The sequence below is a fragment of the Panthera pardus genome, unplaced genomic scaffold, assembly GCF_024362965.1.
Source record: "Panthera pardus isolate Hobbes unplaced genomic scaffold, ASM2436296v1 HiC_scaffold_17, whole genome shotgun sequence".
NCBI classification, from domain to species: domain Eukaryota; kingdom Metazoa; phylum Chordata; class Mammalia; order Carnivora; family Felidae; genus Panthera; species Panthera pardus.
The window spans coordinates 28,765,445-28,790,613 of NW_026526732.1; the positions used below are offsets into that span (position 1 = coordinate 28,765,445).

Consider the following 25,169-nt stretch of genomic DNA (forward strand, 5'->3'; position numbering starts at 1 on the left):
GGCACAGGAGTAATGAGAAACAGGATATTTGAATGGTTGCGCAGTATCTACCCACAAGATTATTTACTAATTGCAAAGGGAAAACAGTGACTTTCCCGTGGGGAAACCAGCAGATACCTCCTTTACCAAGCGATCAAGGTAAGCATTGCCAGTAATAGGACACATCACCCTGTACCTCCTGATGTGAGACCCTTAGTAGCGAACAGCATGACCTTTGTGGTTTTCTTCCCGGAAAACGCACAGCCTCAACCTAAACATAAGACGTCGAACTCCAGAGGAGGGTCATAGTACTCCTCAAAAGTGTGGAGGTCGTGGGAGATAAAGAAATAGCTGGGTACTACCTCAGACTGGAAGGGACTAAGGAGACATGATAACAAAATGCAGTGTGGGATTCTGGTTCAGGAAAAGGACATCAGTGGGAAAACTGGTGAAACTCAAATAAGGTCTGTGGATTACTTCGTGGTGTATCAACGTTCATTTCCTGGTTTGGATCCTCGTCCCACCGTTCTGTAAGATGTCAAGTTTGGGGCAAGCTGCTGAAGGATATACGGGAACTCTCTGTACCATTTCTGCAATTTTTTTGTTATTCTAAAAGTATTTCAAAATAAAAAGTACAAAATAAAGAAAGTATTCAATCTTCTTTCTCCCCCCAAAAAGAGCACACAGAACAGAGAGTACAGTGCAAGCCCCTTCGGAGTTTTTTTTCTCAGGCAGTTTTCTCACTTGTCATCAAGAATCAGCCTTCAGATGATTGGCAACATTGAGTATCTGTTGTTACAGTCTGGCTGTGGGTGACCAGATGGAGAAGTGCTGAGCATAGAGACCATGTTGGCAGTGCTAAGAGAGAATTGATAATGTAGGCATACCAACTACATTACCAAAAAATTTTAAAGCTGCTAAAGCACTGGGTACTATTACCAGTGAGGCTGAACTACTCATGTGCCCTGTGTCCACATTAATGTAAAATGACCAGCATTCTGAACCATGAGCTTCCACTGCACTGACACGGATTGTGATCTTACTTGTTATCAGAAATACCCGGGGTTAAAGAAGCTTGGTCTGATTATTCTCCGGGGAAGGAACCAGTTGGGGTGGTGGCTGCGGGTAGGGAAGTGGGAATAGTATTGTTTGATCCCCTCTTGCCGTATTAGAAATCGGCACTGGCTCTGGTTTCCCACACATGGGCTTAAGTGCTACCCACTCGTTACAGGGCCCCCTGAGTCCCCGCCTTTCTCCTGACACTTGCCTCTCTTCTGACAGTCCATTCTGCCTTCCACTCTTCTTAGCGGGCTCTGGACCATCAGTTGAACTTCCTTCTCTCAAACACCTCTGCCCCTTTCTCCACCAAGCCAAGGCTTTCCCCTCCTCCAGAGTCCTGCTTAGGCTCTTCTGCTTCCCTGAATCAATCAATGACTGAACCACCACTGGATCTAGTCACTGCAGATGTACTTTATTTACCTCTTTAGCATTCCTAATACATGTACGTGTGAATGGTATAGGTTGCTAGGTCTATAACTGAGATCATCTAATTTGTGCTTATAATTTCGTGTTATCTTTGTACCTGCTCTTATGGCTCTTCCCATATGCATTCTAGTTCTCCTTTAGATTATTACATCTTTGAGGACAAGGACCAGATGCTCTATCTCACTTGCATATTTTACGATGTGTGATTTGATGATGTGTATTCAGGGGGCCACCACAAAAGTCCAAAATAACAAAGTATTGCATTTGCTTACAATTTTCTACTTGATTCAGATTATCGGAGAGAATTTTTTCAGTCTTTTACACATATATAAAATTGAAATTTATGATAAAACATACAGAGTTAGGGCTATGTAAGGAGATGTTTAAATATAATAATAAATATCAGAAATTTTCCCTCCCCAAAAGCGACATTATAGTCAACAGCACAATAAAACTTTTTAATTGTTTTTTTTTTAATTTTCAGTTTAGAGACCATAAAAGAAATTTAAGAATAATTTTAGAAAAATTTAAAAGAGCTAATCTTGTGTTCTAATTTAACCTAGAATTGCACTTTCTTAAATTACTTTTAAAGTAAGATTCTTAAAATTATTTTGTTGCCTTATAAATACAAGTAATCCTAGGAGTATAACTCTTCCATTCTGCCAACATTTTTTGAGAGGCTAATATGTCCTAACCTCTGTACTGGGTTCTAGGTTTACAAAAGTAAAACACCTGATTTTGAGGCCCTCCCACTCTAGATGAATTAGGAAATGGAATTTTGGAAAGAGAAAAGAGATGATGCAGAAAGCAGAGTAGAGGTGGGGGCTTGGTGAACCTTCCGAGATAAAGGGCAGGATGTGAAGAAGTTAGAACCCTTGTGTACTGGTAGTGAGATTATAAAATGGTGCAGCCAGTATGGAAAACAGCATAATAGCTCCTCAAAAAATTTAAAACTAGACTTACCATACGATCCAGGAATTCCTCTTCTGGATATATATCCAAAGAAGAAATTGAAAGCAGGATCTCAAAGAGGTATTTGCACCCCCACATTCATAAAAGCGTTATTTACAATAAACCAAGATGGGAGCAACACAAGTGTCCGCTGACGAATGGATAAACAAAATGTGGTATGTACGTGCAGTGGAATATTATTCAGCCTGAAAAGGGAAGGAAATTCTGACACGTGTTGCAACATGGATGAATCCTAAGGACATTATGCTAAGTGAAGTAATAAGCCAGTCTCAAAAAGACAATTACTGAATGATTCTACTTGCGTGAGGCACCTAGAGTAGTCCAACTCATGGAAACAGAAAGTAGAAAGGCGCTTGCCAAAGACAATGGGGGAGGGGAAATGGGGAGTCGGTGTTTCATAGGTATAGAGTTTCAGTTTTGCAAGATGAAACTTATAAAAAGTTTGCAACTTTAAAACCAGTTCTCAATAGGGGTTGAGCAACAATACAAATATACTTAACAATATTGAACTGTATACTTAGAAATGGTGAAAATGGTAAATTTTAGGCCAGGCATTTTTTTTTTTTTTTTTTTTTTTTTTTTTTTTACTACAGTGAAAATTTAAAAAATAAATAAATAAACAGAGAGATAAAGGAAGTCAGAGCTACATAAGCCTGGCCCCTGAGGAAGGGCACTCTGATTTTTGTTATGGGCAAGACATGAGGTGTTTTTTTAGACTGTTGAATCTGCAGTGCTGGCTTCCCAGCAAGAATATCTAGGAGGTATCGGATGCAACAGGATCGGGGCTGGAAATATAGTTTGTTATCCACACGTTACAAATACTCAACTCTAATAGATTTGAATGAGGTCAGCTATGGAGAGTAAGAAATATAAAAAAAGTGAAGGGTAGAATTCCAGGTTCCAGGTTCTAGGTTCCAGACGGTAGATAGAAAAAGGTCTGAAGAAAAGACACAGCAGCCAGAGATTTAGAGGAAAATACCTTCCACAGGTCCAGTAAAGTAAGGAAAGAAGAGTTACCTGGAGGATTTGTTACCCAGTCAGCCTTTGGTCGCCTTGCCCTGGTGGCTGCATTGGTGGTGGGAAGGGATCGTCTGTTCCTCCCCCTGGAGCCATCTCCCCACACAGGGGCTCTTGACCTGTGGTTCATGGACTCTCTGGAGCCCGTGGCAAATGGACTCAGGATATCTGGGCAAAATGTTGTATGAATGTGCTTTCCTTCTGCAGAGAATCTCCATGGCTTTCGTCAGATTCTTGGTGGGTTCTGTGATCCAATAAAAGCTCCATGTGCCATCATAGCGTGTGGAGTCCAGATCCTGCTACCCTGACTTCACTTAGATTATGAACGTCGTAGTTAATAGTTGCCAGATATTACGTAATCTAAAAAATGGATTTCACTTGCATGAACAAATGTTTATGTTAACAGGTTTTTACATAATTGCCTTTCCGATTTTAGCATTTTCCCACATATCTTATGTGCAGTGTGATCATTTTTCTTCTGTGTGAATTAGATCATTCCGAGTTAATACATCGTGTGAATTTTGCAGATTCGCTGGGAAAGAAAGCATAAATTAACGCACAAAAATCCATCCCTACTTTTGGAAAAGCATTTTGGAATCCATATTGATAGCAGGGGAGAGGACATTCATGTCTTAGGAAATGAATTAGTCAGATTTTATTAACACTGTTGTTGATACTATGCCTCACAGAACTGAGGCCACATTTCAGCCTCGCATCTGAGAGTGATACCGCGGATCAAGAAGACTTGGATGCGGAAGATGAGCGTGAGGAACAGCCTTCAAACCAAACTGTCCAAAGACCTCATGCTGTCATTGAAGATGCCGTGGCTACCTCAGGGGTGAGCACGCTCAGTTCTACTGTATCCCATGACTCCCAAAATGCTCACCGATCACTCAATGTGCAGCTTGGAAGGATGAAAATAGAAACTAATAGGTAAGTCCTATTTTCACGTGAGTGGCTTTCTTTTCCCTTACTCTTATGTAAGTGCATTTAGGTTTTCTTTACAGTTTGGTCCACAGAGAAAACAAAATAGGATTCCTTTGTCCCATTCACGTAAACTTGGCTTGATACCTTTCTTGATCAAACAAGAGCGGTTTGTCGTCGTCTCCTTAATCAAAATCATTTTCTGCGTATTCTACCAATTCAAGCCTTATTCAGCACCATTCCTTTGATTACTGATTTATCTCCAAGTACACTGAGATTTTCACAATAGTTGTAACTTCAGAGACTATCTTGGACACAGAATCAGAGCAGCATGTATCATCCAAGAGACAGCTGAAAGACAGAAAGTCCATGTTCTTGAAAGCCTGTGATTTGGAATATCCTGTTCTTTTAGGAGAGGAAGATCTCTGCTTTTGAAAAGATACATTTAATGGTGCTGAAGCTTTGCATTTCAGAACCTTGAAAGAATGAGCAGTTGATTGCATTTAGGATTCTGTTTCATTTGGAATATGCTGTGTCATATCTGGACTTTAATTTTTCTTGGAGAATTTGGTAATATAGAATCTACATGTTAAGGTGATTAAGTGAAGAGTAAATATTTCCTGTTCTTCACAGATGTTGGCAGAGTTCAGGGGCTGAGTCTATGATTTATAGCTTCCTGGTGCTGGCTACAGTTGACAATGTGGGCAACTGACTTTCTGACTCTGGGTTTACAGTTTATAGTAAAAACCTTTTTTTTGGGGGGGGGGGGCGGCGTGAATCAATAGAAGTTCAAATACTTAGTTGAAAATCTTAGTTGTTCACCAGGGAGATAAACATATGTTATTTCTAGTTTTGAGTTTTAAGTTTTTAAAGTTAAGCTTGAATACCAAGCTTAGTACGAATAGTAAAGCTCATCCTATACTCAGAAACAGAAATTTTGGTTGCATGACTAAGTAAATCCATATGTATCATCTATGGTTTGCATAGAGCGAAATCTTACTGAAAAAAGGGAAATTTTCTCCCTGACTTCCAGATCTTAATCTTGTCCTCTGAAACCCAGCTCTTACTGGGCATCATTACTACTTTAGTGGAAGAATTTGAATCTTTTCTCCTCTTCAAAATCCTCCTTCCTTCAAAATCCTTAGTGTCCTTCATTTCCTCCTCTTGTCAGACAGCACCCCAATCACGACACTGCGTCCATTAGAGTAGGTGTTAACTTTAGTCATGTTTCTTTTTAGTTTATCCTCTGTCCTCCGATCCTGAATGAGCTGTTGTTAATACCCCTCTCTGATCTCTGGAGGAGGAATGTTCGATCCTTACTGTTCTGGACCATCCCCAACTCCTCCTCCACCCATGGTCAGAATTATACATGCAATAAAGCTACATTATTTACCAGTAAGCTGGTGTATTTGCTTCTCTCGCCCTAAAACCTTCTGTCTATATGCCCTGGCTTATGTCAATAGAACCTGCCTGTCCTGAATGCAGCCTTTTCCTTCTCTCCTTAGACGACGAGAGTTCTCCTGGCTTACACCCTGTCCATGTCCTCTGTCCGCCATACTTGCACCGTGCCATGCACGGCCCCTCAGGGCTGCTTTTCTGAGGGGAGCAGCTGGCTGAGGGCCTGCCTGCCACGTGTTCCCATCTCTGCTGAAAAGGCTACAATTTGCCCTGTTTCTTCATTGCATTAGGAGCATGGTTGCCTTTTCACAACAGCCCACACAGTTCTCTACGTATTTACACTTACATCTGTGAAATCTATAGGATTATGAGCCTCCTTTTTCTGTTTCTAGTAATATCACCTCACGCATGAAAAAAAAAGGGCAGCTGTTCTGGTACTAAGCAGTGGAAACGAGAGATTGATCACGTCTGTAATTTTTAGTTGAAGATCACTTGGTCTATAGAGGTCCATCTGTTGCCAAATAAACTTAGAGGAAATGTTAGATTTAGGAAATGTTAGATTTAGTGTTTAGGAAAGGTTGTGGCCCTCACGTTAGAAATCTTAAGCTTATCTACCCTATGACCCAGCAATAGCACTGCTAGGAATTTACCCAAGGGATACAGGAGTACTGATGCATAGGGGCACTTGTACCCCAATGTTTATAGCAGCACTCTCAACAATAGCCAAATTATGGAAAGAGCCTAAATGCCCATCAACCGATGAGTGGATAAAGAAGATGTGGTTTATATACACAATGGAATACTACTTGGCAATGAGAAAGAATGAAATATGGCCTTTTGTAGCAATGTGGGTGGAACTGGAGAGTGTTATGCTAAGTGAAATAAGTCATACAGAGAAAGACAGATACCACATGTTTTCACTCTTATGTGGATCCTGAGAAGCTTAACAGAAGACCATGGGGGAGGGGAAGGGGGAAAAAAGAAGTTAGGGAGGGAGGCAAACCATAAGAGACTCTTAAAAACTGAGAATAAACTGAGGGTTGATGGGGGGTGGGGGAGAGGGGAAAGTGGGTGATGGGCTTTGAGGAGGGCACCTGTTGGGAGGAGCACTGGGTGTTGTATGGAAACCAATTTGACAATAAATTTCATATTAAAAAAAAAGAAATCTTAAGCTTATATTTAGGACAATCACTGATCAAAGTAAATCAGGTTTATCCAGCTCTTGATTATTAGATCACCGATAATAATACCAAATGGAGAAAATAACAGGATGGCTTTAGAATGCATATTTTACTTATATTTCCCTATATGTTTACATAAAATGTTCTGGAAATAATTCACTTGATGGCAATTATTGGGACAGTAATGCAGGACGATAATGCAGAGTTAGCTAAAATTTAACTCAGCCAGAGCTGACTGTTTATCTAGGACACGATTCCAGAATTACCCACCCCCACCCATCTGAGTTAAAAAATCAACCTCAGGGCAGATGGCTTTACCAAGCTTTTCTGGAACAGAGGGGCAGGCAATTGCCTTAATTTTGCAGAACTTCCCTGTTAACTTGTAGGCAAAGGAAAAATAAAACTGATGGCCTAGTTTGGATATGTTCTTAAATCATTTTTGAGAGCTGGATTTGGGACAAATGAAGTGGCCTGTCAGTGCCCTTCTTCCAATGTTAGGTTCTGGCTTTTAAAGGTAAAAATAAAATATCTAGTCCAGACACACATAGGTTAAATTCTAGAAAAAGTCACTGTGTTCTTAAAAAAAAAAAAAAAAGGAAAAAACAAAAACAACGGAATAGTCATCACTATTCCATACATGTAAATTAGCAAGGAAGACAAAACCAACAAATTGCCCACTTAAAAATTCATGCTGAGCTTGCTATCCATTTCTTCGAATTTGCCTCTTGCTGGTGTAGATAAAACTCTCCCTTGAGCCTCTGCTTTCCTCTCGATTTCGCTTCCTACTGCTCAGTCCACCTAATTGTGTGCAGCTTACTCCGCAGTTGTCTTTTTTTTTTTTTAATTTTTTTAATGTTTATGTATTTTTGAGAGAGAGAAAGCGCGTGCGCGCTAGTGGGGGAGGGGCAGACAGAGAGGGAGACAGAATGTGAACCAGGCTCCAGGGTGGGAGCTGTCAGTACAGAGCCTGATGCGGGACTCGAACTGATGAACCGCAAGATCATGACCTGAAGTCAGACGCTTCCCCAACTGAACCACCCAGGCGCCCCTCCGCAGTTGTCTTTAAACAGCCAGTCTTCCTCAAACCACCTTCTCTGGCTGCCTGTCGAAGAGTTTTCGTTTTTGTCCCACTTCTGCTGCCTAATGCTACCCTGATCCCTTCTCCCAAGGGCCTCACATCTGTGTCCTGTGGGAAAGGAGAAGGAACCCCTCGTGAGCCCTGGGAGGGCTCTTTTCCCAGGGCCTGAGGCTGCAGGAGGAAACAGAATCGCCCTCACTGCCAGCCAGGCACTGCCCTTGGCGTGTTAGCTACTGCTGTCTCATTAGGGAAGTTTTACTTTTCATTTTCACAGATGAGAAAACTGAAGCCGAGAGGCGCTCAGTAATTTGTCAAAGTTCACACAGGAAGAGTGTGGCTGAGCCAGGATTCAAGCTCAGGGCTGACTTTCAGTTGGGCCTGTGTTGCCTTCAGAGCATGTCAGCTGAAGCAGAAACAAACTTTTGGACCGGCATCTGGTCCTGACTTCAGTCTCTCCATACCCAGAAAACAAAACAAATAGTTTGCTAAGAGCTGTAGGGTACACGACAGTTTATCTTGATGATCTTATGAATGACTATGTACCTTAACTTTCTGGAATTCTGAATCCTAGTCACCCAAAGGTAGTTTCCTGAAAAATCAGAGCATCTCCCTTTCTAACTTGGAATTTTTTTTTCAGAGAATGGTGTTAGAAATGGTGAGCAGGTGTCCACGTGGCTCTCCACTGCATAGTGAATGTTTCATGGGCAAAACTATGGCATCAGTAATATGTTTCTCTTTGTTTCTTTGGAGAATGTATCATCGGGTGTCAACTAAGAACCGAATGTACCAGGAACACAGCTACCCCTTTACCCACGTCACCAGCCTCCTTGAGAGGCAGAGGAAGGACGGGAATGCCTACAACAATCCTAGCAACAACCGTTAACATTTACTGAGTAGTTGTTATATGCCAGGTACTATAGGTGATCTCATCTATAGCTTAGTTCTCACATTTTCCCTGTTAAAAAAAAATGACTGTCCTTCTGCTTTGCACTGATTATTATATAGTCCATCATCATCTTTTTTTTTGATGAGTCATACATGTAAAATATAGGTCTGTTAATATTATATATATTTTTTATTTTACTTTATATATCTATTTGTTTGCCATTTATGGTCATAAAAGGAAACAATAAAACATCTCTGAAGATTTTGGCAGTCAGGGTGGAGATTTTGAATTCTTGACTGGAAGTGCAAGTCTTCTAGAGCTTTGCTACTTTGACATGAGGGTGGGGGAGGGGTGATCTGTGGCCCAGCAACAGGAGTCTCACCTGGGAGCTCATTAGAAATGCAGAATCTGAGGGCACCTGACTGGCTCAGTCAAGAGCATGCAACTCTTAATCTCCAGGTCATGAGTTTGAGCCCTACGCTGAGTGTAGAGATTACTAAAAAAATAAATAAGCCTAAAAAAAATGCAGAATCTCAGACCTACCCCAAGAACTACTGGAACAGGATCTGCATTTCAATAAAATCCCAGGGGTGTCTGTGTTCCTTATAGCTTGAAAAGCCCGTATCTAGATCTAGAAGGTCACTCTGGCTACTCCAGCTTTATTATCCTGTCAACTGATAGAATTTTCTCTTTCATGGGGTGCCTGGGTGGCCCAGTCGGTTATGTGTCTGACTTCGGCTCAGGTCATGATCTCACGGTTCACGAGTTTGAGCCCTGCGTCCAGCTCTGTGCTGACACTCAGAGCCTGGAGCCTGCTTCGGGTATTGTGTCTCCCTCTCTCTCTCCTTCTCCCCTGCGCATACTCTCTCTCCTTCTCCCCTGCGCATACTCTCTCTCCCTCTCAAAAATAAATAAATGTTAACAAATTAAAAAAATATATATATATATATAATTTTATTTTTCAGATTACTGGAAGAATTGGTTCAGAAAGAGAAAGAATTACAAGCACTCCTTCATCAAGCTATTGAAGAAAAAGACCACGAAATTAAACACCTGAAGCTTAAGTCCCAACCAATAGGTGAATAACAGAAAATGTTAAAGTCACCCCGTTACACCAGGCGGCCACAAAAAGCTGAGAAAGCCAATGGGCAGTTTTATTTCATGGCTTAATTGGCACCTGTCACTTGTACCACAGCTACAAGCAGAAATTGCTTTTAAAAAATGTCCAATTCTTAATTGTAGCAAACTGTAATTTTGATAGGCCTTAATTTTAAATAATGATTCGTGGTCATGTTTTCCTGAGATTATTTGAGGTAAATAGGGCTCTCTGCTTCTTTGGTCTTTATTTCTTTTTAAAATTTTTGCAATGAGATTACTAGAATAAAAATAATACTATTTTTGTCATTTTTGCATTTGTATCTTGTATATTCTATGCTTTTTTTTTTTCATATTGTTGCAACTAGTGAAAAAAGAGACCATTATGTAATTATGTGGTCCTCTACTAACTATGCTCATGTTTGTTGCATGAAAAACGCACAGTACAATTTTGGTGCAATGAGTTTATTCTAAGAAAATAAACTTGATATGAAAGTATGAGGTGGGGTATCATTACATTATTGCTTCTGCCTCTCCATTTATTAGTAGTCTTTAAGAATTTGTTTATATTACCACGTATCCTGCCAATCTCAATTCTATTATACTCTGATTGAGCAAAATCTTTTAAAGTATTAATAAATGTCTCTTGAGTGGTGGGAGGGTCTCAGATGACCTCTGTTAAGAGAAGCTAAGAATGTCCCTCCCTCGCTAATTCTGTCCTAGATATTCCTGGAGTGCCTGTGTGTCACCGGGATTCTCTGGGCACAAATGCTGAAGAGTCTGAACTTGCTGAATGGCTGAGAGAAAAGGGAGCTGATGAAGACACTATAAGTCGGGTAAAGAAAACTGCCCGTGGGACAAGCTTTTCTTTTGCTTCATAATGTTGAATGCCTACCGCGTGCGAGGCATGGGGCATGAACCCTGGTGAGCAACTCAGGCCCAGGCCTGCCCTCCTGCAGCTTACAGAGTAGCATCCGCAGATGGAAATCAAATAATTCCACAGATGAAGCGTAAGGATACCCTGGTAAACTCTATGCAGGAAAGGTTATCAGGACTTAGGAGACAGAGAGAGGGAGAGGTTGAGAAATGTTCTCTTAGGAGGTGATGAATGAGCTCAAGTCTAAAGGAGTATGTAGGAAGAAACCAGGTTGTCTGTATGTATATTGGGGGAGGGGCAGATGAGAAGGGAAAACCTTTCGGGGTAGGCACACAGTATGTGCAAAGACAGGGAGGCGGGCAAAAGCTCTGTGGTCTAGGACCCCTAAGGGTTTTTATATTTTTGAATTGAAAATGAGGATGAATGGAAAAATCAAGACAAAACTAAAATCTTCAAGTTTCTAATTCTCTCTTTTGTTTAACTTTTTAATTCTCTTGCAACATTGTTAGACTCTGCCGGGCGGTAGCTCTGTATTGATGCTTAATAAAATAAATCTAGGCAGTCAACCTGTGTCAGGAACACTTTCCCTCTAAGCCATATTATATCTATAATAACCTAATTCCCGTCTGCTCCTTACAGACTTTGGTAATCAGCATGAATAGCACTTACATTTTAAGATTACATACATGTATATACACATACACACAGACATACACGTATATGCACATACACACAATAAGAAGTCATATTTTTTATAGAAAGGGCCCCAATACAATATTACATTAAAACTTTAGCTTTCTATTTAATTTTTTTAAATAACTAAGAATAAAGATATCTTTTCTCTTTACTTGATAATTTATTGATTTACCAGATAAAATTTAGAGTTTCCTTAGAAATCTGCATTGAACAAGCTACTGCTAAGTAAATTTAAATAACTCTCTTGCTTCTGGGGAATCATGGGTCCATTCAAGTTCTCCAAAATATTTATTCCTGGAGCTAAAACTCAAATCACAATTAAGGAGTAGTAACTGATGATCCACTAAATCATTGCCCCCCCCCTTTTTTAATTAAAAATTAAAGCTTCAGTTTAAATTCAGGACTCTGATTACATAGTAATTATTAGAAAATACCTTTTATTAGCTGTGAAAAATAAGTTCAGAAATTAAGTATAAACAATACCTTTCCAGGAACACTTTTTATCCACTTGAGAAAAATAAACACAGCAACAAACCTCTAAAATACAAACATTCTCTTATAAGCAGCAGATGTAATTACAAATGAGTTTTATCTATTCATTAAAAGGCCATTCCAAAATTGTGTTGCATTTAATTGTTACACACTCAGAAGTCATAACTGATGTATTTCTTTGTAATTATTTTATAACGGGGTGGGGGCAGTACTTTTCCCTAATAATTCCAGAAGGTTATGTTTTTTAGTAGGTTTCCTTTTAGGTTTACTTTTAAATGATTGCCAATGTCTATATTATGGATAGAGTTTACTATTTATTAAAGGTGTGCAAAACATCTGACTTCTGTGCATATTCTACCTTCTCCACAGTTTCTGGCTGAGGATTATTCACTAGAGGATGTTCTCTACTATGTTACACGTGATGATTTAAAATGCCTGAGACTAAGGTACCACTTCTCTATTCTTTTTTCATAATGGAGAAAGTGCCCTGGGCAGGGAAGTCTGGGCTCCTGTCCCTGCTGGGCCCCTCGCCAGCTCTAACCAGCTGAGGGAACTTGAGCTCCACTCTCCGGTTCTCACCTGCTCCGGGTAAACTGTGTCCATTGGACCAGGCTCTTACTGGGCACTCTTATAACCAGTATTTCTATATTAGTAAATGCAAATCAACTAAAAGAATTTCTTGATAATACAGCAGACTGAGACCATGAGGTTCTTTTAAAGCTGCCTTTAACAAATGCTCTAATTTAGTTCGTGATTGTGCCATACCTATTAGAAATATTAGGACAGCTGCTGATTTGCCATCCACATGCCCTGTATAACCTGATAGGGTTTCTTAGGATAGTTTTTTCTGTCAGGCCAAGCATATGCGTAAAGACACATTCCAGGACTGCTAGAAATCTAAAATGATGCTTTGGGATGGTTCAGTGTCTCACTTTAGCGCAGGTCATGATCTCACGGCTCGTAGGTTCAAGCCCTACAGTGCGCTCTGTGCTGACAGCTTGGAGACTGGAGCCTGCTTCAGATTCTGTGTCTCCCTCTGTCTCTCTGCCCCTCCCCAGCTCTCGCTCTCTCTCTCTCTCAAAAATAAACATTAAAAAAAATTTTTAAATAAAATGATGCTTTAGGACCTGCTAGTTTGTGGAGGCGGAAAGGAAAGGCACATAGGGCTGACGAGAAAACAGGTACAAAAAGAATACACGATGACTGGTAAGACTTTGGATCTTCATGTTCTGATCAGAACAGCTAGAGGCTAAGAATCACTATTCTGTATCAAGGGCAGTCTTCCAAATAGGGTGTCGTCTTCATCATGTCCTTGTGTCTCTAACCAGGGGAGGAATACTCTGCACGCTGTGGAAGGCCATCACTGACTTTCGAGACAAACAGACTTGACCGTCGCTCAGTTTGTTTCCAACCTTCCATGGAGACTCCAGCAATACGGAACTGATCTTCTTGGGGGAGGGAGAGGAGAAAGAAGCTGCACTTTAAATCCAGTATTTGTTTACTCGTGTTAAAAAAGAAAAAAAAGACAAAATACACTGAACTGCTTCTATTTCTAGAATTCATAAGGACTCTTTGTAAGGACTCTCCAAAAATAATCCTACACATTAGGATGCTGAGGACTATTTTAGTCTAAACATTTTTATGGAGATATTTTTAACTCGGCACCTGTTGCACCTCAGCCCAATGTTTAGTTCACACGAAACAGAACATTTCATGGGACTGTGCATCACTGGAACAAAACCAAAATGTGACCATGACTTTGTAGGCTTATGTGTGTTTGTAAGATACTCTGAGTAGAAATGCATAATTTCAATTATTGTATAAAGTTTATGTTTTTTTTTTAAGTGTGCAGAATCTGAAAGCAATGGTTTTTACTTACCTATATCTGTATTAATTGTAATATCGACTATATTTTGTAATTTAAGTTTCTGGCCCCTAGTACATTCGAGTCGTTTATGTACTACTGAACTGTACCAGTTGCACATGCCTGAACCATAGTAATGTTAGCTTGTTCTAAAGCTATCCATTGTGTCATATTTACTCTAGTAAATAAAAAGACTCTTCACATACTGTTTGATAAATTCTAAGGAATTCTTATTTTGTTTTGACAACCTAGACAAACTGCTGTGTCAAATTTCTGGCTGTTTCTCCTGCTCTAATATTAAATAGAATCTGTCTTCTATTCAGGTAATCAAAGAACAAAATGGATATGCAAGTTGTCTCTCAGGGCCACAGGGTGGTAAGAGAGAGGAGGAAGACATAAAGAATTTATATAAAAGAAAGTCTCTGTGTTTTTCTCAAGGCTCCAGGTTCTCTTGAATGACTATTGTATACCTCAGAAGGTCTGCAGATAGCTTCCCAGGGGAGAACACCCTGCATTTTCTGTCTCCTTAGTTTCAGTTCTCATATTTCAGGGAACTGTTTCTATTTTAAGGTGAATATTCCATTTTCTTAGCCTGCCCATATTAACAGGGTGAAGTCTGAAACTCCTAGAGAGATGGATGAGATAAACACACTTCTTAGATACAGAGGAACCTACCTGTTTATTATGCAAGATAGAAATAACATAGAGCTTCACGTATCATGACTTGACCTATACATATATAACGGTCTTTGATAAAACAAGAGTCATCTTTATTTCTATGTGAAAATCAAGGTCCAATATATCTTATATTGCATTAGACTGCACAGAAAGTCCTCACCATTATTTTCTCATTTGATACTTGTAACAGCATAGCCGCATCATTTTTTACAGCCCAATCCCAAGGACAGATAGTTGCCTCTTGTATCCTGTGGGGAAATTTCAAAGGAAGGGAGATGTAAATTAAGTGATAGGTCATTTCACTCATCCTGAGACACAGTGTAATTCTTAATTAAGCCACAGTCCATATCCCCAATTCTAATGCTTCAGTGCTTCTTTTAGGTTGCATATTGGATCAAGGAGTGCCCGGGTGGCTCAGTTGGTTAAACCATCCGACTCTTGGTTTTGGCTCGGGTCATGATCTCACATTGTGGTTTGTGAGATTGTGCCCCGTGGGATTCCTTCTCTCCCTCTCTCTCTTTCTCAAAATAAATAAACATTTAAAAAAAGATTGTATATAGCATCAAGCTACTCATCTTCAACCAATTCTTTATCGATATGGTCTTTCCTTGGTATCTTCCTCCCACCCTATTTTTGTGGGCAAATGTTCCTCTATCCTTACATGGTTCATAAGACATTCCTAGGCCAACATCATTAGGTTTTTGTCAGAATTTTGGGCCTCGGTCACAAAAGAAGGCAGTTCCACTATGGCCCAAGTTTCATTAAAGGTTTCACTTGAAAGGCATTTGGCATCAGTCTGGGCCAGTGATTCTCAACCCAGCTTCACAATAAAATGACTGGGATGCTTTTTTAAAAACACTGATGCCACCACCACAGACAGACTGTTTTTATTGATCTGCGTAAGGCCCGCAGATCCTTTAAAAAAGTTCTGCAAAATGATTTAACACTACCAAATCCCACCTCCTTACTCCAAGAGACACCTGGAGAGAGAAATGGGAGAGCCTCTTTCCACAGAGATGGTAGTAAGATGGTTACTATTCATTGTTCATGTAACGTAGCAGGAGGCTAGACACGTAGGCCTGGAGCACAATCATCACTTACCTGTGACCTCGGGCAAATTAACTCTCCGAGACTCATCTTCCTCATTTGAAATAGGGAAAATAATGTACCTTCCTCATAGGGTTGTTGTAAGATTTAAATAGTGCAGGTAAGATGCTTAGCGTAATGCCTAGCAGAGAGTAAGCAATCAGATGCTGCCTGGTGCTGTTATGTCTTATCATTCAACCAAAAGTATTTATTACATACTTATTGGGTACTACATACTGGGGTGCATGAACAAGACACAGTTCTTGCCCTGCGAAGTTCACTGTCAGAGGTGGAACAACAGAACACGTAAAACAAAACAACCAGCACACATAGTAAGTACTATAGTTACATCTGACTGCCAAGGGGTGGGGGTGGGCGGGGCCAAGAAAAGCTTTCCAGAGAAGTGAGACCCAGAGCTGTGCCTGGGACAATGGTTTGTAACTGAACAGTTATGCATGGGTGGTGGTAGTCTCATAAAAGAAATAAAACCAGAATTTGTTGGGAAAAGTAGATCCCATGTTTCTTTTGAACCATATCTTGATCTCTTGCTCCAAGTTCTGTCATTGCACATTTTGTTTCATTCATTTCTAAGCCATTCCATAAAACAGCCTGGCAAGGAGGAGTTATTTAAACCACTGGAATGCCTACTATGTGTGAGGCAATGTAGCAGCAGCAGGAGGAGAGATCTACATGATGCCTATCAAGTTCAGAATGCATGCAGCATGCATTATGTCATCAAGGACATCTGTAATTTGTAAACAAATAAAATAATTGGTGGCTTCAGACATTAGAAACACCCTATAGAGAAACAGAAGACAAAGTCCTTGCCACCAAGTAATTCATATCAGATCAAAGAGACAAATTTGCAGTAACAAATCACACTTAGTCCATGTTCAAGGCTAGATGAATGCAAGCCCACAAAAACCTGGAGACCTTCAGAGGACAAGCTGGCCAGGAGCCAGGGCAGGTGGAACGGGCTTTACTGAAGAGGGACACCTCAACCTGGGCGTTGGAAAGAAGGAATTCAGTAAGTCAGGACCAGGGAAGTCAATCGGGGTAGAAAGTTCCAGGAACAAAGGCTGGAAGCAGGGATTTGCAAGATGTTCCGGAGAAAGCGAACAACTTTTATATTACGTTAGAGCACACCAAAATTTTAACTCCTCTTAATTTATACTTGGCTGGAAATATGAGTTCTAGAAATATAAAGTGGAAGGGGAGAGCTCAGGGTGATGATGGGGATGATGGTCAGGAAAGGAAGTGGAGTCGGTATTTAATTATGTAGAAATGGGAGGGGCGTCTGGGTGGCTCACTAGGTTAAGCATCCATCCGACTTTGGCTCAGGTCATGATCTCATGGTCCATGAGTTCAAGCCCCATGTTGGGCTCTGTGCTGAGAGCTCGGAGCCTGGAGCCTGCTCCGGATTCTGTGTCTCCGTCTCTCTTTCTGTCTCTGCCCCTCTCCTGGAAGATGAATCCGGTGAAGGTGTGTTGGGATAATTAGAACAGAAATTGGACAGAGCATATCAGAGATTGTTTTAGATGTGAATGAAGGTCTAGTAGCAGTTAGAGCAGTAGGAATTGAGAGCGTGGAATTAAAACCATACATTCACAAGATTTGGGACCTATGATTTGGGCAGTGATGACAAGGGAGAGGAAAGAATAGATTGAAGCTATGTCAGTAAGAGAAGAATTCAAAAACAGGTAAGCTTGAAGGGGAGCTTATTTGAGGCGATGAATCAATGGCAGAGCATTATGACAGAAATGTGCAGAGACCATTGAGAATGTATTGGTGGAAGTCAGGACTGAGGTTAAGGGTATATATTCTGGATGTAGGAGTCACCTTGATGGAGATCATAGTAAATGAGGGCTATGAGAGATAGAAAGGTTACGGCCTAAAATGTTGGGAAAAGGAAGGTTTGTGGATGGTTTGGGAGGAATGAGGAATTTCAATCAGCAACAGCGGCAAAAGGACTGGTCACAGAGGAATGAGAAAAACCAGCCAGTGGTGTAAGCCAAACAGGAAGACAATCAGGGGATCTAGTGCAGCAGAAAGTGTAGGGGAATGATGGATTAAAAAATAATAGGTAAATTTGATTTTGTGACCTGGAAAGGTTTTATAGACAGGCAAGAAAGGCTTACAAAGCAGGTTGAACAATGATAATAAGACAGTGGCGCCAGAGTCCACACATTTATTATCTTTGGTGAACAGAATGTAGGACAATAGATTTGCGAGGGTGGGATGTCAAGGAAAGAAATTTCCAGAATCAAAGAGCCCTAAATGTACTTGTTGGGTTCAAGCCCCTGAACAGAGTCGCATTTTAGGAGTAGGGAGAAGGGAGGGAGGAAGGAGGTTTCCAAGGAGAAAGGAGGGGGGATGGATGGCATTAGGAGGTCTGGCTCCTCCCCTGGAAAGGGGAACCTTGATTATTCCAAGAGATTCTGAGATGGGTGTCGAGACTCAAGACAGATGGCTTCTCTATTCTAAGTAAAGTACAGCACAAAGTACAACATGGTGGTGTGTGACATTTAACAGATGTCATCCCTTACTGCATTTTCATGCAGCAGACCACCCTGTTACAGACACCGCACTAAGTTTGAAACACATAGCGTATTCAGGGCCTAAGTGTAAGATTTGGGTGTGTTTCTTATAGCACTAATTTTTGTGTAACTGACAGACTGAAACATAAATTAACAAAAGAATGCACAAAGAGATAAGCACATATCCCAAATAAACAAAACCATACACACACACACACACACACACACACACACACACACACACACCAATAAGTCTTGCTTCAGTGGGGAGGGAGGGGATAGGAGGTATATCAAAGAAAGAATTCACTGGCTTACTTGAGTAGGTAGTAAATCAATGGCCTTCCAGAGTTCAACTCTTTAGATTCAAGTATCTTTCTGATGTTCACAGGAAAGTGTCTCAAACTCTGATGACTTCGTGTAGTAAAAAATATCTTTGCTAAGATCCAAGCTGAGGTCTACAACTGCCTCCACCCACCTGGTACTTTATTTTTGTTGATTAGACATCTGGTAAGAGTTGTGTGAACATTATTTAGGAAGATCACATAGCTAAATGATCAGTAGAAATAAAGAAATGGCACTAAGGGAAAAATCCATAGTAATGGATCACTATGCCAGACCATGGCATCAGTGTCCCTTATGTAAGCAAAACCCCTACCTACCCGGAGAACCAGTAAACCAAATAAAAACAGGCTACTTCTGAGCTGAATGGTGGGTTTTTACCCAAGGATGGTGAGAACTGTCATTCTAGTAAAAACTCCAACACTGTTCCCAGACTCTCTTGGGCCTCCAATGGATTCTGCTGAAGTCCTTGAAAGGGATTTAAATTGCTGGGAACTTGCTGGTTATGTTCGACCAACAGAGACTGTACTGTGGGAGTGCATTTCTGTGCAGCCAGGCAGAACTGGTCGCTGCTCAATTTTGTTCCTTATGTTTCCATTTATGCAAGCTACTCCCCCGCCCCCACCCAGCATTTGGTTACTTATCCTTTATTTGCCTCATAGTGCAGAAATTGGTTTCTCCTCGGCTAATAATGTTTCTTTAAAAAAAAAAATGTTGCCTATTTTTTCCCTGGTCTTCCTGAGCAAGCCAGAAGTCACGCGGTAGTTATTACTCGGAAATCAAGAATAAGAAGCCACATCACTGGGCACAAGTATCCCTAAGTTGTGTGCCCTGGGGCTCATCAGATACAAAGGCCTGGTGAAAAGATAATGGCGTCGTAAAAAGCAGATAGAAACCGGAACCGGCGTGGAATCTGGCCCGTGTACTTCGGCTTTCCACGTGGCATTATATTCTTGTAGTTGTCACCATGAGCTAAAGCCCTGGCGAAGTCAAAACTGAGCTTCAGACTTCAGAGGGGAACAGAGCGTCCAGCTGCCCTCGCCTCGCCTGGGCTGGTCCTCAGACCGTCCCAGTCGCATGCGCCACTGAGTGTCGTCGACCCCCCTCCAGACCCCGAGGAGCCGGCAGCGGTCTCAGCGGCAGGCAGAAGCTCCGGGCCAGGTGCCTGGCTCCGGCCGCCGCTCTCTCTGCGGACACCCAGTAGTGCCAGTCGGAGCGGCTGCCCCGCCGCACCTGTCCGCGAGGGGGCGCGCCCGCGCGCCTGACCCAAGCCGCTCGCCGCGCGCCGGCTCCCGGTCCCTCCTCCCTCCGCTCTCCACCCTCCGCCCTCCCCAGACGGCGCTCACCTGTCTGGGCCGCGGGCCCCGGAGGCGGGGGGCCGGCGGGAGCGAGGCCGAGGAAGAGGGCGGAGCGGCTCTCCTGGCGCGTCATCGGAGCACCATGGCGGAGCTAGGAGCTGGCGGCGACAGCCACAGGGGCGGCGACGGCGCTGTGCGGAGCGAAACAGGTGACTGCACGGCGGGGGCAGGCGGGGGTCCCGCGGGCGGGGGGCGGCCGGCGGGACGGGTGGGCGCGCGCCGGGCGCCGGCGGTCTCCTCCCCCTCCCGGCCGCGGCCCGGAACGGCCGGTCCAGCGCGCCGCGCACCCGGGCTCGGAGCGCGTCTGCCCTCCGCCCTCCGCCGCGCGTCGGCCGCCCGGGCCCGCGGTGCCCGAGCGCAGCCGACCCCAGTTCCGGTCGCCCCTCTCACGCTCCACCTCGACTTTCCCACAACAGGTGGAAACTCGCCAGCGAGCGCGGGCGGGAGGAGGAACTGGGAAAACGCTGGCCGCTCCCCTCCCACCTGCCGACTCGGCTCTCATTCAGTTGAATGGGGAAATCGTATCTCCCAAACCAAACAGCCAGCCGGAAAATCCTCTGCCAGGTGCGACCGACAGGATTATCCGTTTCTGGCACCCCTCCCGCCTTCCCTGGTCGCACCGGCTGTCGGGGTCGCAGGCGCCGGTGGCGCAGCCGAGCGCCGGCGCGAGGGTCCCGCGGCGGCGAGCGGCGGCCGCCCCCGCCCCAGGGTCCGCAGTGGCGACCCGCTCCTGGGCAGACTGAGGTCGCGGGGTGGGGAGGGCCAGGGCTGGCTGCTGGAAGGTGGGGCCTGCGTGTGCGGGATAGTCGGACTCGTACCTTTGTTGACATGAAAGCGCCCCCAGAGTTCATGTTTTTATGCGGTCCATGCACGAACCCAAGGTAGAAGGAACGTCGGCTCAGGTGGTCACATCGACCCCCGCCCCCGACGTCCACATTAACGCTCGGGGACAGGTGCTCACATCTCCAAGACAAGCCGAAAGTTTCTTCCCCCAGCCCCATCTTGTATGAAGACGACGTTTCCACTCTTAATAGCTTTTTCTTAAGAAACTGACTTGCAGATTCTCGCCTCTCCCCTAGTCTCTTCTAGGTCGGGAAACCGTTCTAGTACCTTCCACTTGGGATGGAGGCGATGAGGCAGTTTCTTATTTTAAAAAGAATTCACATTGCAGGCTTCCTAATTGCAGTGCGTTTTCCATACACACATAATCGGAAACGATCGTTTCCCTAAATGTGAGACTCTCCTGTCCCTCCAAAAAGACCTTTTTTTAAAAAAGAAAAGACCTTTTGATTTACATGATACGCTTATTTTAATATGAGAGTTCCAGAAAACCTGTACCAATCTTTGGAAGTGTATCTGCACTGCTAGGAGGAGTTTGGGCACCTAAAGTCTAATGACTTAATCCTTTCAGCCAAATACCTGAGGTTAAGTCTGACAAGGTGTCTTGAACTTGTTTACTTTGAAGTCATGCTACTTCCTGTAGGGTGGTTTATTTTGTCTTAATGTGTTTGAAAGATTGGGCGATCATTATTTTGATTTGGGCCGAGGAAGGGGTGGCTAAGAGATGTCTTTGTAATTGTTTTATCAGACTTGATGGGCTGCATGCTCTGGGTTGGGCCCCTCCTCAACTGAGGGCAGCGGAAGGGCAGCGTTCTCATTACAGTATAAATGGTTTGGTGCCTAATACCCACAAAGTAACTGCTTTTGGAAAAAAAAAAAAAAAAGTTCCAGAAAGTTCACGCAAGCCAGTTTATAGTCAGACAAACGTAAACAAAAGAACCGTTTTCTAGAATCTGCACATGATCAACTTTTTCGGATATGAGTGAACTGCAAACTAGTGTTTCATTACCTGAGCAGGTTAACTAGTGAACTGGTCGTGTTTCTAACAATTAATATACAACTCATGTGACTATCAGTGAAAGATTTTCTTTTACGAAGGGGGAATTTAATTGGCTGCCATCTCCTTCATAGAAAAAAAAATTCTTCCACACCTTTGCCTAGAAACGCCAGTTTCTGAGGGACACATTTTATATATGGTCTTTTGAGTAATTTTACTTATGATTTAAGTACAACTTATTTCTGGCTCACATCTTTTTCCTATTTTTCTAGCCCTAAATTAATGCTTTTGGTGTTCAGAAGTGTCTATGTGAGCAGATGCCAAAGATAGAAGAAAGGTGAAAATACGTATTTTTTTAATCTAGGTAGCAATATTTTGAGTGAACAAGTAAGGAGTGCTTGAATTTTAACAATTTAAGAAGTTTTCCATACAGTTAAAACATGTTACCTACGTCAGCATATAGGACTCCAATGTAGTGTTTTATTTTTATGAACGTATTTCACATCGTACACATCTAAATGCTGCAAGTCATTTTTTTTTTTTTTTTTTTTAAACAATCACAGGTTTGCAGAGAGGTGGGTGTTTGGGGAGGAGGTGGGAACTTCTATCTTTCATCACTTATCAAGAGGTGAAAATTGCTACTTGAAGTGGGAAGTTTGTTGAGGGGTTCATTTTATGTATTCATTCATTCATTGAGATTGGGTTATTATGAGGTAAAGTACATGCTTAAATGTCTTAGTTTTTATAGACCTGTGCAAAAAATTTGGTGTAATTTTAAGACAGGTTTTTGGTTTGTTTTTTTTTTTGAGTACGGTTGACACGCAATGTTACATTACTTTCAGTTGTACAACAGTGATTCAACATCTCTATACATTATGCTGTTACACTCATCAGTGTAGCTGCTATCTGTCACTGTGCAACACTATTACAATATCATTGCTTATATTTCCTATGCTGTGTCTTTTATTCCTGTGATTTATTCATTCCGTAACTGGAAGCCTATATGTCCCATTCCCCTTCACCCATTTTGCCTACACCCCGTTCCCCTGTGGCAACAATCAGTTCTCTGTATTTATAGGTCTGAGTCTACTTTTTGTTTGTTTATGCATGTGTTTTGCTTTTTAGATTCCACACATGAGCGAAATTATACGGTACTTGTCTTCCTCAGTCTGACTCATCTCACTTAGCATGATACCCACTAAGTCCTAGGACAATTTAGACTAGAGTTTCAGGTGGTTAGAAAAATGAGACCTGTAATATTCATAAGTATGTAGATATATATGTGTGTATCAAAGATGGGTTGAAAATTGGTGGTATAGCACCTATAAAATGAAACATTTAAGGATATCGAAAGGTACTATAGTAATCCCACATTTAAAAACCATATTTCTCTCAGCATATATTTATCTTCTACTTTAAAAGTAGTCAAGTCACATTTCTTGTGGTAAAAGTTTTCATTTCTCTTTAGGATGAACAGTTCTTTCACCATATTTTTCAATATTCAAAATTTTGAATATTTTTCAGTTCTCAAGAACTGAAAAAATAATGGACTTGGAAGCAAGTTTTGGATTTCACCACTAGAGGACATCAAGTCCTTCTTCAGGCCGTTATTTTGAGTAGTCACATAGATGGATACTCACAAAACTGCCTCTGTCCGAGCTTTCTGTGTTCAGTGTTTTTATGCTCATGCTTGAGAGCTGTGGAAAGTGAGTGTGCACAACTCCTTTCCCAACTCGATAGCTTCTTTTTTATAAGCCTACTGAATTAAGATCTAATTTGAAGCAGCATGTGACTAATTCATGAGTAAACACTTTCATGTACAGGAAATAAGTTAATACCTGTAATCTGTAAGTTCTGTTGATACTCTTTTGGGGGAAATGAATTAGAACCTAGAATTAGGCTTTTCTCTCCTCAGCAGGCTATCTGGTGAGAGAATACGGGCTTTATTTGTGATGTTGGTCACCACCTTCACTGCATTAAAGTGATCTTTATGGTTTCACTTGTCTCAAAGGGTCTACAAATATCTGCAAATTAGCATTGTAAGTTAGGGACCCAGACTACCAATTTGGTATTTTATTTCAAAACGGTCTGAAATTCAAGTCCTAAAGTTCACGATGCTTCATTCAAGTGGCTAGATAACTTTTTTCCCCATTGTATTGTGACTAGCTCTTACTTTATATCTTGTTAAAGAGGAAAGTGTTAGACCAAGCAGCTGTGCTCAGCAACATGGATTTTTTATATCAATATTTAGGCATGAGTGTGAAATACTAACATACATTGTCATGTTCGCTAAAAAAATTTTTTTTCTAACACCTTTGCTTTCCGGTGCACAAAAAATAATCATTTGAAAGGGAAAATTTTTTAAAATTCAAGTCTCATATTGATTTAAAAATTGAAAATATTGAGGCTTAGAATAAATTGACCAAGAAATATGTACCTTGCATGTATTAAGCATTATTGTGGCTAGAAGGTTGACAAAGACACGCTCCTTCTTAGCAAGGGAAACAACTCATAAATAACTGCAGGTCATGAGGACTTCAGTGAAGGAAGAACTGCTTCTGGCTGTGGTCATTAGGGAGGACATAAACACTGAAAAAAATGGGTAAATGATACATAAAGTTGGATGGGAAGGAAGAGAGGAAAAGCTACAAATACGGAAAAGAGCAAAATTTTGGTCATACTGACTCGTGTGAGCCTCAAGATGAAAGAATCCTAGAAGATCAGTTAGGAATGATGATCCATGGAGGCCAGATTGTGGAGTGGTTAAAGGTCAAGCTAAGAGGCTGGTATGTGATTCTGTGGACAGTGGTGAACCGTTGATGATTCTTGAGAATAACAGATCTTGATTAAAACATGCTTAATTAGTAATTCTGTACTCATGAATTTGCAAGCTTGATTGCAGGGTCCAACAGAAGGGCTCAGATGTGCCTTTAACGAATGCATAGTCCGTCCATCGTTGAAAGTCATTCTCTTCAGTTGACTTTCTCTGCCTTGAGAATGGTAACACGGGGTGGTGAGAGCATATGGGGAACGTCCATGGAGCCAGACAGATCAGCCAAACCTTTGAAGATCAGCGAAATCTGGATGTCTACCCAACTGTTTCCCGTCTCGAAGTAGGCATGTAGACTAGAGGATGGATTTAATAAGAAAGAGTTCAGCGACATACAGACCAACTCAGAGGTTCCTACAGAAATGGAGGCAAGCTGTTGGAAATGGGAAGGGAACAATTAATTCAAGATTCTACTGAGGCATGTGTGTAAGGATGCAGGTAAAAGGTGGCATTTAAGATTATACTCCAGATTTGAGTGTGGCCCATTGGCTTAAGGGTGGCATGAAAGTATCCATGAGGAGGACCTGGTTTTGGTGGGAGAAACAGAACAATTTCTATAA

The 25,169-nt window shown here is 41.9% G+C and overlaps 2 protein-coding genes and 1 long non-coding RNA gene across 6 annotated transcripts in view; 2 read left to right on the top strand and 1 right to left on the bottom strand.

Annotated features, from left to right (window-relative positions):
• Positions 1-14,161, top strand: part of MAP3K5 (mitogen-activated protein kinase kinase kinase 5) — a 203,437-nt gene extending 189,276 nt beyond the window's left edge. For both annotated transcript variants that reach the window (XM_019420474.2, XM_019420475.2), the window contains exons 26-30: positions 4,143-4,386; positions 9,886-9,998; positions 10,739-10,851; positions 12,450-12,526; positions 13,409-14,161. In XM_019420474.2, the coding sequence (XP_019276019.2) occupies positions 4,143-4,386; positions 9,886-9,998; positions 10,739-10,851; positions 12,450-12,526; positions 13,409-13,469 (608 nt within the window). In that variant the 3' untranslated portion in view covers positions 13,470-14,161. The remainder of the gene's footprint in view (positions 1-4,142; positions 4,387-9,885; positions 9,999-10,738; positions 10,852-12,449; positions 12,527-13,408) is intronic.
• LOC128777642 (uncharacterized) lies at positions 13,888-20,043 on the bottom strand. The gene is made up of 2 exons (XR_008422884.1): positions 19,931-20,043; positions 13,888-14,870 (listed from the first exon to the last, which is right to left on the bottom strand). It is a non-coding gene; the product is annotated as an uncharacterized LOC128777642 (long non-coding RNA).
• MAP7 (microtubule associated protein 7) overlaps positions 19,983-25,169 on the top strand; it is a 179,735-nt gene continuing 174,548 nt past the window's right edge. For all 3 annotated transcript variants that reach the window (XM_053904450.1, XM_019420480.2, XM_053904453.1), the window contains exon 1: positions 19,983-20,091. In XM_053904450.1, coding sequence (XP_053760425.1) covers positions 20,025-20,091 — 67 coding nt within the window. In that variant the 5' untranslated portion in view covers positions 19,983-20,024. The remainder of the gene's footprint in view (positions 20,092-25,169) is intronic.